The sequence below is a fragment of the Heterodontus francisci genome, chromosome 11, assembly GCF_036365525.1.
Source record: "Heterodontus francisci isolate sHetFra1 chromosome 11, sHetFra1.hap1, whole genome shotgun sequence".
Classification (NCBI taxonomy): Eukaryota; Metazoa; Chordata; class Chondrichthyes; order Heterodontiformes; family Heterodontidae; genus Heterodontus; species Heterodontus francisci.
Window position 1 is genome coordinate 53,643,350 of NC_090381.1, and position 13,002 is coordinate 53,656,351.

A 13,002-nucleotide genomic window follows, 5' to 3' on the forward strand; every position below is an offset into this window, starting at 1 on the left:
TCATGAGGTTTTTGGGGATGTGTGGTTTCTACAAGTTTGTACCAAATTTTAGCACTATAGCTGCTCCACTGATGGATTTGCTCCAAAAAAAATACAAGGTAGTGTGGTCAGGGTAGTGCCAAACATCTTTTGAGAGGCTGAAATCCATTTTGATTAATGAACCAATGTTGGCTGCCCCAAATTTCACTGAGCCCTTCAAGGTAGCAAGTGAGGCTAGTGACCTGGGGGTTGGTGCAGTCCAACATGATGAATCGGGCATAGAAAGGCCAGTGGGACACAGTAATACCTGGCCTCCTTGTTGGGGGGGGGAGGGGGGTGGGGGAGGTGCCTGGTAGAGATGGACTCTCCCTTGTCTTTTTAGCCAGTGGGTGGGGCCACATCACAACATATAATTCCTGCCTAAATGTCAAACACAAGTGCAAGAATGAGTCAGTTGGAACACTCTCAATTCTGAATCAGAAGGTTGTAGGTTTCCACTGTAGAATTTGAGCACATAATCTAAGTTGACACTTCAGTGCCATATTGAGGGAATTCTACATGGCTGGCAATGCCATCTTTTGGATAAGAACTTAAACTGAGGACTCATCTGTCTGTTCAGGTGTACATAAAATTCCCATAGTACTTTTTAAAGAAGTGCAGGGAAGTTTCCCAGTGACCTAGCCAATACCTATCTCTTAATCAATATAATTGGTTGTTTATCTCATTGCTATTTGTGTGCAAATTAGCTGCTGTGTTTCTCTAGTTAACAACAATGACTACATTTCAAAATGTGATCATTGACTGTAAAGAGCTTTGAGATGTTCTGAGGACTTGAAAGGTGCTATAAAAATGCTAATTTTTTAAGGAGAATAGATTGCAATTAACTACAAACAAACAGCAATTGGGAGCTGAGCCAGCCTCGAGGAATGGCTGAAAAAATTCTGATAATTCTTCAGAAACAGCAACAGAGCAGATTACTGAAAGAAAAGCAACAGAATTTGAGATGGTAAAATTATGTTTGGTTTGATGGAATTTAATGTACCTGCATGGCAAGAAACCTGGCTCCATCAGTATCATTATCAGGGAACATAGTAGGACTTAGACCCAAAGCTGTAGAAAGCACTGTGGTGGCTCAGATAGGGAAACCTTCGGGCTAATTTTCAACTTTGCCACCTGCATGATAAGCTGGTTGAGTGGATCCCCTGTCTGTTGTAGAGCCTGACCACTTCTTATTTAGGGCGGCGCAGTGGTTAGCACCACAGCCTCACAGCTCCAGCGACCCAGGTTCAATTCTGGGTACTGCCTGTGTGGAGTTTGCAAGTTCTCCCTGTGTCTCCTCCGGGTGCTCCGGTTTCCTCCCACATGCCAAAGACTTACAGGTTGATAGGTAAATTGGCCATTATAAATTGCCCCTAGTATAGGTAGGTGATAGGGAAATATAGGGGCAGGGGGGGATGTGGTAGGAATATGGAATTAGTGTTGGATTAGTATAAATGGGTGGTTGATGGTCGGCACAGACTCGGTGGGCCGAAGGGCCTGTTTCAGTGCTGTATCTCTAAATAAAATAAAAATTATTCCATTTGTTTGAATTTGTTGATAATTTGGCAATTTCTGCAATGGATGGGTGATCTCTTGTTGCAGAGTCCTCCACCAGAGATAATAGTTTTTCTGAATCTATTCTATCAAATTCTTTTATCATCTTAAATACCTCACCCCTTAACCTTCTAAACTCAAGGGCATACAAAGTTTATGCAACCCGAACCCTGTCCTCATAACTTAACCCTTTTTAATCACAGTATTCTACACGTGGATTTGCACTGCATGCCCTCCAAGGACAATAGATCTTGTACCTGCCAATATGAACTCAAAATCCACCGCCTCTACCATTGGCACACCAAGTCTGCAGTATGTATGATTCATAGGATGCATGGCAGCAAATCAGTAAACTTACTTCAATGACACTTCACTGCCCTGCGATCTCTACTATAAAGAAGGGAAAGAGCAGCAAGAACATGGGAACAACATCAACTCCATGTTACATAGTTCTGATGAAAGTTCACTGACCTGAAATGTTATCCCTGCTTCTCTATCCACAGATGCTGCCAGACCTGCGGAGCATTTCCAGCATTTTTTGTTTTTATTCCAAGTTACATACCATCCTAATTGGATATTTATTGCTATTGCTTCAGTATCATTGGATCAAAATCCTGAATTTGTCTATGTAACACCATTGTGAGAGAAGCATCACCATAAGGCAACAGTGGTTCGAGAAGGTCCACCACCTCCACCTTCTCAGGCCAACTAGGGATGGGCAATAAACGTGGCCTTGCAGGCGTCATCCACACCCCAAGAACAAATAAAAAAAACTATAAACATTGGCAATAAAAACGAAAAAGGCTCAGTGTGAGCATCATTCTTCTAAAACCCATGGTTGTCGGGTGGCAACCCTGTACTTGCTTACTCTGAAATACATTATATGGAAGACCTTGCATCATAAGCTGGAAAGGCAAAGTTCTTTACCGTTTATAATTATTTAGTAGATGTTTAGGTCGATTTTGCTTTCTTATGTTTAGTATTTGCTTCTGTCAACAAACGTGAACACTGTGACATTTAACTGATTAGCGGGATTAGAATGACAAGACTGCCAAACGCGGGTTGGTTTGTTCTGCTGAAAGGTCATTGACCTGAAACCTGTCTCTCCACAGACTCTACTCTTTTCACAGATGCTGCCAGACCTGCTGAGTGGTTCCAGCATTTCTTGTTTTTATCTCCACAGAAGCTGCTTGACCTGCTGAGTATTTTCAGCAATTTCTGTTTTTACTTCAAACTCGGGTTGGTGTTGTGTTTATTTTGAGAATGATTGATGTTTTAAACCACACCAGTGTCTCTGTCCTGTTGCATACTGTTGTTACCTGCAGTCCGGTTCTGCTGGGGACGCCATTCGTCTCCAGGAAGTTCCTGATCCGTCTCCAGGAAGTGGAAGCCAGAGTCATCTGGATCACGTGAGCGGCGGAAGGCAGCGGCTGGTGCACCGGGGACGGGATGGCCGAGGGAGAGGTTTTGCTGGGTGGAGCAGCCGGCAACCGAGCCCGGGAGTCGGACGATAGGCCGAGCCGAGGTTGTGGCTGTGCCTCGGCACTGTGTGACCCCCGGAGATGGCCGCACCGTTTCGTAGTGCTCGTCCTCATGTGTTTCCTGGGCTTTGGTAAGTCGGGTCCTGGGCCGCGGACTCGGTATCAACCGCAGTCCGGGCTTGGCTTCAGCTGCCGTGAAGCCTGGAGCCTCGGGGCATTGATTTAACCCAGCCTGGCGGGTGCTTGTGGTGTGGGGAAGCTGGAAGTTACTGTCACTTGGTGTTTGTAAACTGTCCCACACATGGTTTATCTGCTGTCGCTCTCCAGGCGTTTCATGTTCTTTTTGGATGCCTAAAGTTAGTTGGGGAATTTACAGACAGTCGTTAAGTGACAGTTTCTTGTGAATGAGGTATGATTGCGTGTGACTTTTATGTAACTTCCTGTGAATCTGAAGTTTGCGGTTTTTCTGTTGCACGAAACTTTTGAGGTTGGCAACGAGAGCAAGAGACTGTTTCGTTCACGCGTGCACTTTGGGATAGGATATATATGGAAAGTTAATAGTTTGCTGAAAACTGAATTGCCTTCTACGACTTTTACATTGATTTGTGTACTGTTTTTTTGACAAGTTTCGTGGTTTGTATTCTGTAGAAGAAGCAATTAGAGCAGTTTGGAAAACTGGAATAAAAATGTAAGAATCAGATCTGTTTTCCTTTCATTGTGCCTTGACTTGGTGCAAGAAGCCAAACTGATCTATTGTTGAGTTCAATCATGTATGTATGATAGTTTCTGTTACTTTAAATTGCTGGTAATCTTTGGTCATTTTAATTAACATTGAGCTCAATAGGTTGGGGGTGGATTGGATAAGACTAAGGAAATGCACATAGGGACAATTGGAACATGTTAAGGAATATAAAGTATGTACCATGTGAAAAGTGAGTGTAAAAAGACAACCAGTGCAGGTCCACTGGGGAGCTGGGCAGTCAAGTGACAGATGTTTCATTTGAACAAATAGAAAGTTGAGAGATCTGGGCAAGGAATGTTATAAATCTTGCTTGTGGAATAACTTTTATATTAACAGCTGTGAGGCAGTTATAACTGAGTCTGAGAACAACACACATTAGGTTGCTTATGGGATAACCTCGGCAGTACAGGAACTTGAATCCCATGTTGATTTTTACCAGAAATTGCTGTTGAGTAAATACTAGTTGAAACATGCTGACTGCTGACAAAAAATGCTGATGCTAGTGCAAAGCTCAGGTCCTTCACCAATACCACCAGAGTCTGAGTGTGTCATTGCAGCTGTAAACTAAGCTTTGCTGATCACAATCTTCAGTTGCCTAAAGAAATACAATTGTACATTTCAAACTCACCGGCATAAATCTTGTGTCCTTTGTTTTAGTACTGTTAAATTATCTGTAGTTCCAAGTACAAAATCAGCAACTTTACTGTTGGCTGGGCATGCATGTAGGTTTCTGTACAGCATTTTGGGTGACTTGGGATGGTGCGGAGCTATAAATCCAGTGCTATTTTTGTTAGTAATGCTGACAAGTGGTCACTCTGAAGTGCTGATGGTTGGTATCTGTGTACAAATGAAAGTGCAGGAATTCTGCTCCCAGACCCCTTGCTGGGCACCAGAGTATGAAAGAGTGGTTTCAGTGCTGTTTGTTTGAATTCCCATGCCTCCCTGATGGCTTAACTGAGTTTAGGAACTTGGTATATTGATAGTGGTGGAAATTGCCTATGTCCATTTTACATTAGTCAGCTGGCTGGCCAGGCATCTTTCAGTTTTGTATCTATATATTTTTTTTTCCCTTTCAGGTAGCTATTTCTGCTATGATAACCCAGCTGCTTTGCAGACCCAAGTTCTGAGTGTAAGTTGAAAACCTTAAACATTACAGCACTTTAGAGAAACTTATTGGAGTGCACCTGGTATAATGAATATTTATTGTACGATTCCTATCTCTGTTCCTTGAATTCTGTGACACTCATTCGCATTAAGAATGTCAGATATTTTTCCAAGTCATGTGTTGACTTAAATTGCACTTGTGTATATAGAGAACAGCTCAATAAATCTGTTAATTGAATGCCTAAAACTCTTTTACAGAATATTCTTTCTTGCATGAAATGCATAGGAGTATTAGAAATGACTGCTTGAAAGTTTTATTTTAATTTTTGGGGCAATATTATGACTTTGCTAGCAGTTTCAAGAGTAGTTTGTGTTTAAACATTCTAAGCACAACTTTAAGAATACATTTGTGGCCCTGTCCACATAACTGGTCATGCCCTCAGATCAAATTAAACACCATTGTGCTAATGGCACCTGTTTGCAGGCCTTTGAGAAGGCTCTTGGAATTGGGCCGGAATTTTACCTTTGTCGGCGGCTTTATGTTCCGGGAGGCGGAAGCAGATGCTGAAGTCACTCCCGCTCGGCACCTAGCTTCCACCTGATCAAGCGCTAGCTAACCAATTAGTGGATTGGCGGCATATTTAGAACACAAAAGAGGCGCGTCGGGGTTGTGGGGGGTGGTGGGGGCGCTAGAGCTGGAAGCAGGTGCTGAAAGCCATTTTAAAGGGCTTTCAACAACCTCTGGCGCTGAGATGCTTACCTGCAGCAAGGGGGACGTTTGGAGGAGCAGCATATTAGAAGGAATAGAATTGCATGAGGGTGAAAGGAGTGCAACAGGAATTAAAGAGGCGATCCCTCCAATAAACAATATACCCGAGACAGACCAGAACCCACTTCTGGCACTGGCAGAGATATGCAACCGCGTGGCACCCAGCTTCTCTGAAGACTCCCAGCATGCCCTCCTTCAGGCAGCTGAGACAAGGCGGGAGGTCCTCTTCCCAGCAGACGGAAAGAGGAGGCCTCCCCAAGTCACCAAGAAGGTGTGGCTGGAGGTAGCGGAGGAGTTCAACAGCCACAGGGTGGTGAGGAGGATATGGCTCCAGTGTCGCAAGCGGGTCAATGACCACCTGTGCTCTGCCAGGGTAAGGGGCATTCTGCAGTCATTGCAGCTTTTAACTGAAATGGGAGGGTCACAGTGAATGGCTGCAGCCCTGCCTTGGGCCCATCTGAGACGGACAATGGTCCAGAGGTGTGCCATCCATGCACTTCAATGGCATTAGTTACAGATGCAGCATGCAGCACAAGGGTCTGTGGGTGCACTTTCAGGTCAAGGGACTGAACAAATTGCCATGTGTCTCCACAGAAGAGAGGGCGCACAATGCCCGAGAGGGCCTGGACCAGTGGTGGGCCCTCACCTTTCTCACCAGAGTGGAGGAGGATGCATTGAGGCTTGTAGGAGACAACAGAAGACGCTCAGTAGATTATGGTAAGGCCGCACACCAGGCCAGGAGGGTGAGCTCCCCAGAGTGCAGTCGAGAGAGAGGTTGGGGGGTGGGGGGGGGTGGTGGTGGGCGGCTTGGATCAAGAAATGAAGGTTGCTCGCAAGGTCAAAATCTTTCAGATGTGGGCACACTGCAGTCTTCGCCGTCCTTCAGTCAAGATTGTTGATCACACCTGATCATTCTTTTTTTCTCCTGCAGGTGAAACACAGCAGCAACCAGGCAGCGATTCCGGGACTCATCCATCCACCTCTGAGGAGGAGGTGGACCTCAGAGGGTGCAGTGTTACATCCTCTTCCCCACACCAAGCGCCAGCTCAGAGACTGTCGCTTCGGTTAGAATGCGTGTTTTCTCGAATTCGTGGTCACAACCTAGTGCCAGTGCCGGACCAGCTGTCAGAGGCACGCTCAGAGGACTGTGGGAGGCCCGGCCAGTGCAGAGCTCCATGCTTATGATGAGCCTCTGCTTGCATCTACTCGGTGGGAAATTCTGCAGGTGCAGCGTGCAGTGCATGGAGATCTGGCAGTGTTACCAGAGATATTGCGTGCTCTGGCTTGGAATTTGGAGATCTCCATCCAGGCCATGGGTAACGCACAGTCCCTGTCCTCTGTGCATCTGGCTTCCTCCATTGATTACTTCCTTGATTGGTGACTGCTGTGGAGGGCCCAATCCTGGAGCCCCCGCAGAACCTCAGAGAGTGAGCTCCATGGACAGTGCCTTAGCGAGCTGTCAATGAGGCTGCTGTGACAACCCGAAGCTGCTCAACCCTCTGAGGTCAGCAAGGAGGCCCAGTTGAGCCTCGAGAGGGCACAAGGGCAGCAGCAGAATGCATATGGGCGGGGAGGGGGCTCCTCTCAATGCGCTGCTGACGTATTCAGCAGCTCCTTGTCCCCTCTGCCAGTGACATCGGCACTATATAATGCCAGGGTGTCAGAGGGTGTTCCTGACACTGCTCAGAGTCATCTCAAAATGCCGGGGCCCTCATGGCCAGAGTCATCCAAAGCCACGGGGCAGCCTGAACAGCCACCTGCCTCTGCCATGGCTGTGGCGAGGGGTCATCCACACACGTGAGCACTCGCAAACGTTTCGAACAATCACAATAACTGCACTACAGGGTCACTGGTGTGATTTGTAAATATTTATTTGCTGTTATAACTTGCTAAAAATGATTACATTTTTCACTTGGCATTTTCATCTCAAGTCGATGCTGATGTTTTAGACAATCTTGTTCTGCATGCGATGGAGACTTGGGGAGGTGGCACATTCGGGCCTTGTGGTGTTTGAGGGAAAGGTGGGCTGTTGCAGCTGAGATTTCCACCTGCAGGTGAGTACGTCTGCACTTCCAGCTTATGTGAATGCCTCATTTCAGACTGACATGTCAGTCGCTGGGTGATGCACCTCCGTTTAGGAGAAACACCCGAGTATTACAGCCTCCTGGATCTCCTTTGCACTCAACTCCCACAAACCTCCAGCTCCCTTCCCCTGCTGTTCAGGTGGCTGTGCCCCCTCCTACTCATCCTCAGCTGTTTCACCATCCTTGTCTGAGGCTGCATCAAGCTGAACAAAATCCTCATCCTCCAGGGCCTCCCCTCTCCATTTTCAGGTTATGTAAGGCGCAGCAAACGACAGCAATGCGAGATACCCTTGCTGGCGAGAACTGTAGTGCATTGTCTGAGCTATCGAGACACCTAAATCTCATTTTAAGACCTATGGGTCTGCTCTATGGTGACTCTGGTTTCACATGGCTCGCATTGTACTGTTCCTGTGCTTCATTCCGTGGATTCCTCATCGGTGTCGTCAGCCATGTCTTCAGGTAACCCCTGTCGCCAAGTAATCATCCTTGCAGGCACTTGGGGGGGGCAGGGGCTGAAAAATGCTGGCACCTGGGAGTTCCGGAGAATGAATGCATTGTGACTGCTTCCAGGATAACAAGCACACATTTGCAATATACCCTGACGGTGGTCACAGACAAGCTGCACGTTCATTGAGTGAAACCCCCTTTGATTAATGAAGGCCCCTGACAGACTGTTAGGTGCTCTAATGGCCACATATGTGCAGTCAATTACGCCTTGGACCATGGGGAACCCAGCGATGGCGCTGAAGCCTCTGGCTGTCTTGGCCTCTCTGGCAGAGTCTGTCTGGAACTTGATGAGCTGGTTGACATGCCTGAATATGGCATCAGTTACCACCTTAATGCATTGATGTGCTGCTGACTGTGAGACTCTGCAATGTCTCCCGATGAAGCCTGGAGTGAGCCTGATGCGTTGAAGTATAGTGCAACTGTTAGTTTCAGTGCGACTGGCATTGGATGGCCACCCACGCAGTTGGAAGCGACCTCCACTGCCAGCAACTCTGAGATGTGACAGTCTCTTGGGACTCTGAGAGCTTCTGTCCCTCCCCCATTATGAGGCTGCACTGGGCCAGCAGGTTGGTGATTTCCCTGGCCAGTTGTCCTCCTATCCCTCCTTGTGGCTTACTCTTCCTCAGTAGATGAGCCACCTCCTGAGTGGACAATTTTCATGGCTGCAGTGTCGCAGAGATATAATGAGGACAGGTATTTGCAGCTTGCTGCAAGGACAGGCACTCACAACCCCCCTCCCCTACACAGAATAAATCAGTGATACTGTGGCCCTACCAGGAGTTTTAATCACTCAGGTGAACCAGCAAAAACAGTGCACACATCTATCAGAGAGTAACGAGAAAAACAGTACCTCCAACTCCTTCACAGATACACTCGATGCCGCACTTTTAAAGCTGCTGGGTTCCCAACTCCCCTTTGACTCGTTTGACAGATGTAAAACGTGACAGCCGATGTAAAATGGCTGTCAATTTGATTGTGGACTACTTCAATTGGCCCTTAATTGCTGCAAAGTGGACGGCGAATGGCACCTCGATCTCGCCCGCCATCCAATGTATGTAAAATGGGGATTGGGCATCATAACGTTGGGGACCTGACCCGATGTCATCACCCGCCGTTTTGAGCAGGTAAAATTCCGGCCCTGAACATTTTTTAGGCACTCGGCATGATTTAACAGCTTTAACATTTTATTTTCAGTTTACTAACACTGATTACTGTGCATCAATATAATTAGGAAATGATTCCTTGTATAATTAGTTTTTAATGTCATTTTCAGTAATTCAAAATCATGTTACAGTTGGAGGACTAGGTATTCTGCATAAAAATGCTCATTTTTGTATATTTTAAACTCTAAATCTCAATAGAACCCACCTATTTGTTACTTCCACCCCATCAGTTTCCTATATGTTACAGGATCCTGACGGTTTGCTTCTCCTGGGACAATTCAAAACTCTTATGAATTCACTTTTATCCTTTAGTTTTTTTTTTAGCTATCTTTCGAGGTATGAGATTTTCTGGGGATTCTCTCTCTAGCTTTAGCTAAGCAAATCCTCCAGTTCTTCTTCAACACCTCACGAATCTGGATGTCTCAGCTTGAGCATGGGCCTGCCTCAAAACAGAGACACCCCTGTTCCTGATGGTGTCTCTGTTTCTGAGTGCAACTTCTTTCGAAAAGCCAACAGCTTATCCAGAAGCCAACTGACTGTCTCAGCAAGCACCCAAAAAAACACCTGACCCCAAAAGGCATCTCCCTAGCAACATCTGTATCTCCAAAGCAAAGTGGTACATGTGGGATGCCCCAGATAACATTTTGAACTAATTATTTCTATTTCCAAATCTTCTCTTTAATTCCTGATACCCACATGTATAATTGACATTGCTAACAATGACAGAGCAAACTCTTCTAGACTTATTGGTTCCAATTTCTCAACTAAACGAGGCCACCTGTGATTTAATGTCTTTCCCCTCTCTAACTCTGTCTCTGTAAGCCCCCATGGAGAGATTTTTGAACTTTAAATCTTGGGTGGTCTGCAACTTTTTGAAACTCTTACATGTTTAATTTCCCAAAACTAAAAGTGACTTCTAAAATATTAATACAAGCCATGAACCAGGTGATTGTGACAATGCCATTGAATGCTCTTAAACCAAATCAGTTGTGATGTGGCTGGAAAGTGGGATTGTTGAGGATTGAGTTTATCACACTTAAAACTACCCGGTTTTGCTCTGTATTATCTTTAAGTGTCAGATAGGAAATTTATGTTGATCTGTTGTTCATTGGCAAATCAGATATAAGCTGCAATAAAATGCCATGATCTCATCAGTTATTTATTTCTACCAAGCAGTTAATGGAAAAGCCTCAGAGGAAAACTTATATATTCTACAAAAAAAGTGAAATAATGAAACTAATTTGGAAGTAGATGTGGTATTAGTTAGGCACACGGGTTGTGGCATTCCTTCAAAGTCCAGAACCTGTAGTATATTTAATGCTTTGATATAATGCATGCTTTGCACATGAAAGAAAAAGCAGCATTGAATTATCTTAGTAGTACATTTGTGTTGTGGTTATGGTATTGCATTCGCAGCCCAAAAGTTGAGTTCAAATCCCACCATAATGAAGTTCTGAAATTAAATTCAATATGTCTGGTAACTTGTGGACTGGCACCAGGGGATAAAGGACTGTGAAAGCTTCTAGATTGTCATTAAAAAATAACTAACTAGTTTGGGAAAGGGAGCTTGCTACCAGTTCTCATTCTGGTCCGCAAGTGACTCCAGTCGCACCCTATATGGCTGACTACTAATACCCTCTGAAATGCCTAGTAAATGTTTGGTGTTCACAGAAGCATCATAATAAAAATAAGTGCATCTTTCATACATCATGTTAATAAAACAATCAGAGATGACAATGCCAAATTAACACTTCCATTGTTCTTCCCAAATGAGTAAATTTGCCCTTTTGGCTCCAGCCCCTTTGAAAGATAGGGCAGCGAACATACTCTGTTTTTAATGTTTAACATTAGTTAGTGAGTGCTTGTGTCCTGCAGTAACCTACCCGTAAAATGTATAACCAAATTATAGTATGTAAATACCAGTGCTTTTGACTTACTCATGCCATTTTTTGTTTATATAACACGGCAGTTGAGGTAATTGACGTTACATTCAAGAATGCATGAAGTGAAAATGATTTTATGAGAAAAGTGCAGTAAACACATGTTCTTTTCTGTTTTATGAATACTTTTGATGTGAAGGGGAGAGCACTCATAGAATATTTGCTATTCAACACCCAATCAATCGTTCTTTAATGAGGCGGAGGTATACGTGGTTTAAGCTTTGCATGGATGCAAATTATATTGTTTCAAAAGCACAAACCAGGAGACTGCTTACACATTACAAAATGATTTCATGAAGCACATTGAAGAGCTAATATGCTTGCAGCATCAGAATAAGTATATCTTGTCAGATGTACAAAATTGATGGAGGATATGCACTTCCTAGTGCGTGCTTATTTTAGGAGATGTGGTTTCATAAGATACTTCCTGTTGGATAATAGAAATTGTCCATTGTGGTGCCCAGTTGACCTCTTAATGTTAGTTTTGTAAGTAATGTTTGTCTATAAATCTGCTATTTTTGTAGCTATAGTTTTAATTCCTTTTGAAATCTGCTGAATTTCTTGTCTAAATATTGGTAAATTTCCAAGCTGTGAATTGGTTAAAATTAATTATTTTGCTGTTAATTACTCCATTTGGCAGGAATTGGAATACAAGCTGTGGATTAAGATGTAATGGGCAGCAAACATTGTAGTATGCTCAATTTGGAATCTGAAACAGAGTTTGGTGATCATTTAAACTAAAATTTAAACCAGTGAATACAGTGGATTTAAATTGATTTTCTATTCCTTTTTCCAAACAGTGAACTTTGAATATCTGATATTTCTGTTGAGTTGTCATTATATAGTTCCCTCCTGATAATGACATTTATAATAAAATTGAATTATCAAATAACTTTTATTGTAACAATCCAGAAAAGTGGGGAAAAGGTGTTGGAAAATTTGGAATTAGGAGGAGTTGACTGTCTTAGAAAACACACTCAACTCTTGAATGGTCTCCCAGTAATATCCTTATTTCATGTCTCAAATGGTCCCATGATGTGGCATATGACTTCATTGTATCTTGTCAATGTAAAACCAGATGATCATTGTAAGTATTGTGCATCATATTGCATTGTTACTGTATTGTACTTGGTTCTGTTCTGTAATATTTCCGAATTCTTGATGGTGTTTGATAATCCAACACTATATGAAATTTTTCTCTTTTTGACAGGATATGAAGGTTAATACTGTTACATTCATGCAACTGTATGCATGGTATTCCTGGCCCAACGTTGTCCTCTGCTTTTTTGGAGGATATTTACTGGACAAAGTATTTGGAATGCGGTAAGAGCATCAGCAAGAAAAGCTTACATTGGCCTTTGTTTTTAAAAATGGTTAAATTCATTTTTGTAATTTAAAAAAAGTGAAATTGTGTGATCTGAAAGCTGCAAATGTATCTTTTTTTTTTTGCAGTTTGGGAACAATAATCTTCAGCTTGTTTGTCTGTGTTGGACAGGTAAGTAGAAATTCAGATTTATTCTGTGACTGGTTATAAAATGCTCAGTGGAACTGGAAATGCTGTGTACTTGAGTATGTGCTCTGGTGTCAGATAAGCAGATAATTTTAGTACGTGATTCTGTTGGCGTGCTTGTAGACTGCAG

The 13,002-nt window shown here is 43.7% G+C and overlaps 1 protein-coding gene across 4 annotated transcripts in view; it reads left to right on the forward strand.

Moving 5' to 3' along the window:
- Positions 1 to 2,962: 2,962 nt before the first annotated feature.
- The window catches only part of mfsd1 (major facilitator superfamily domain containing 1), a 63,810-nt gene continuing 53,770 nt past the window's right edge, over positions 2,963 to 13,002 (forward strand). For 3 of the 4 annotated variants that reach the window (XR_010975961.1, XM_068042153.1, XM_068042154.1), the window contains exons 1-4: positions 2,963 to 3,184; positions 4,872 to 4,924; positions 12,573 to 12,685; positions 12,815 to 12,857. Coding sequence is in view for 3 of the 4 variants with exons in the window: in XM_068042153.1 (XP_067898254.1) it covers positions 3,022 to 3,184; positions 4,872 to 4,924; positions 12,573 to 12,685; positions 12,815 to 12,857 (372 nt within the window). In the remaining variant the exon portion in view is untranslated. The remainder of the gene's footprint in view (positions 3,185 to 4,871; positions 4,925 to 12,572; positions 12,686 to 12,814; positions 12,858 to 13,002) is intronic. The other variant, XM_068042155.1, reaches the window with a different exon arrangement.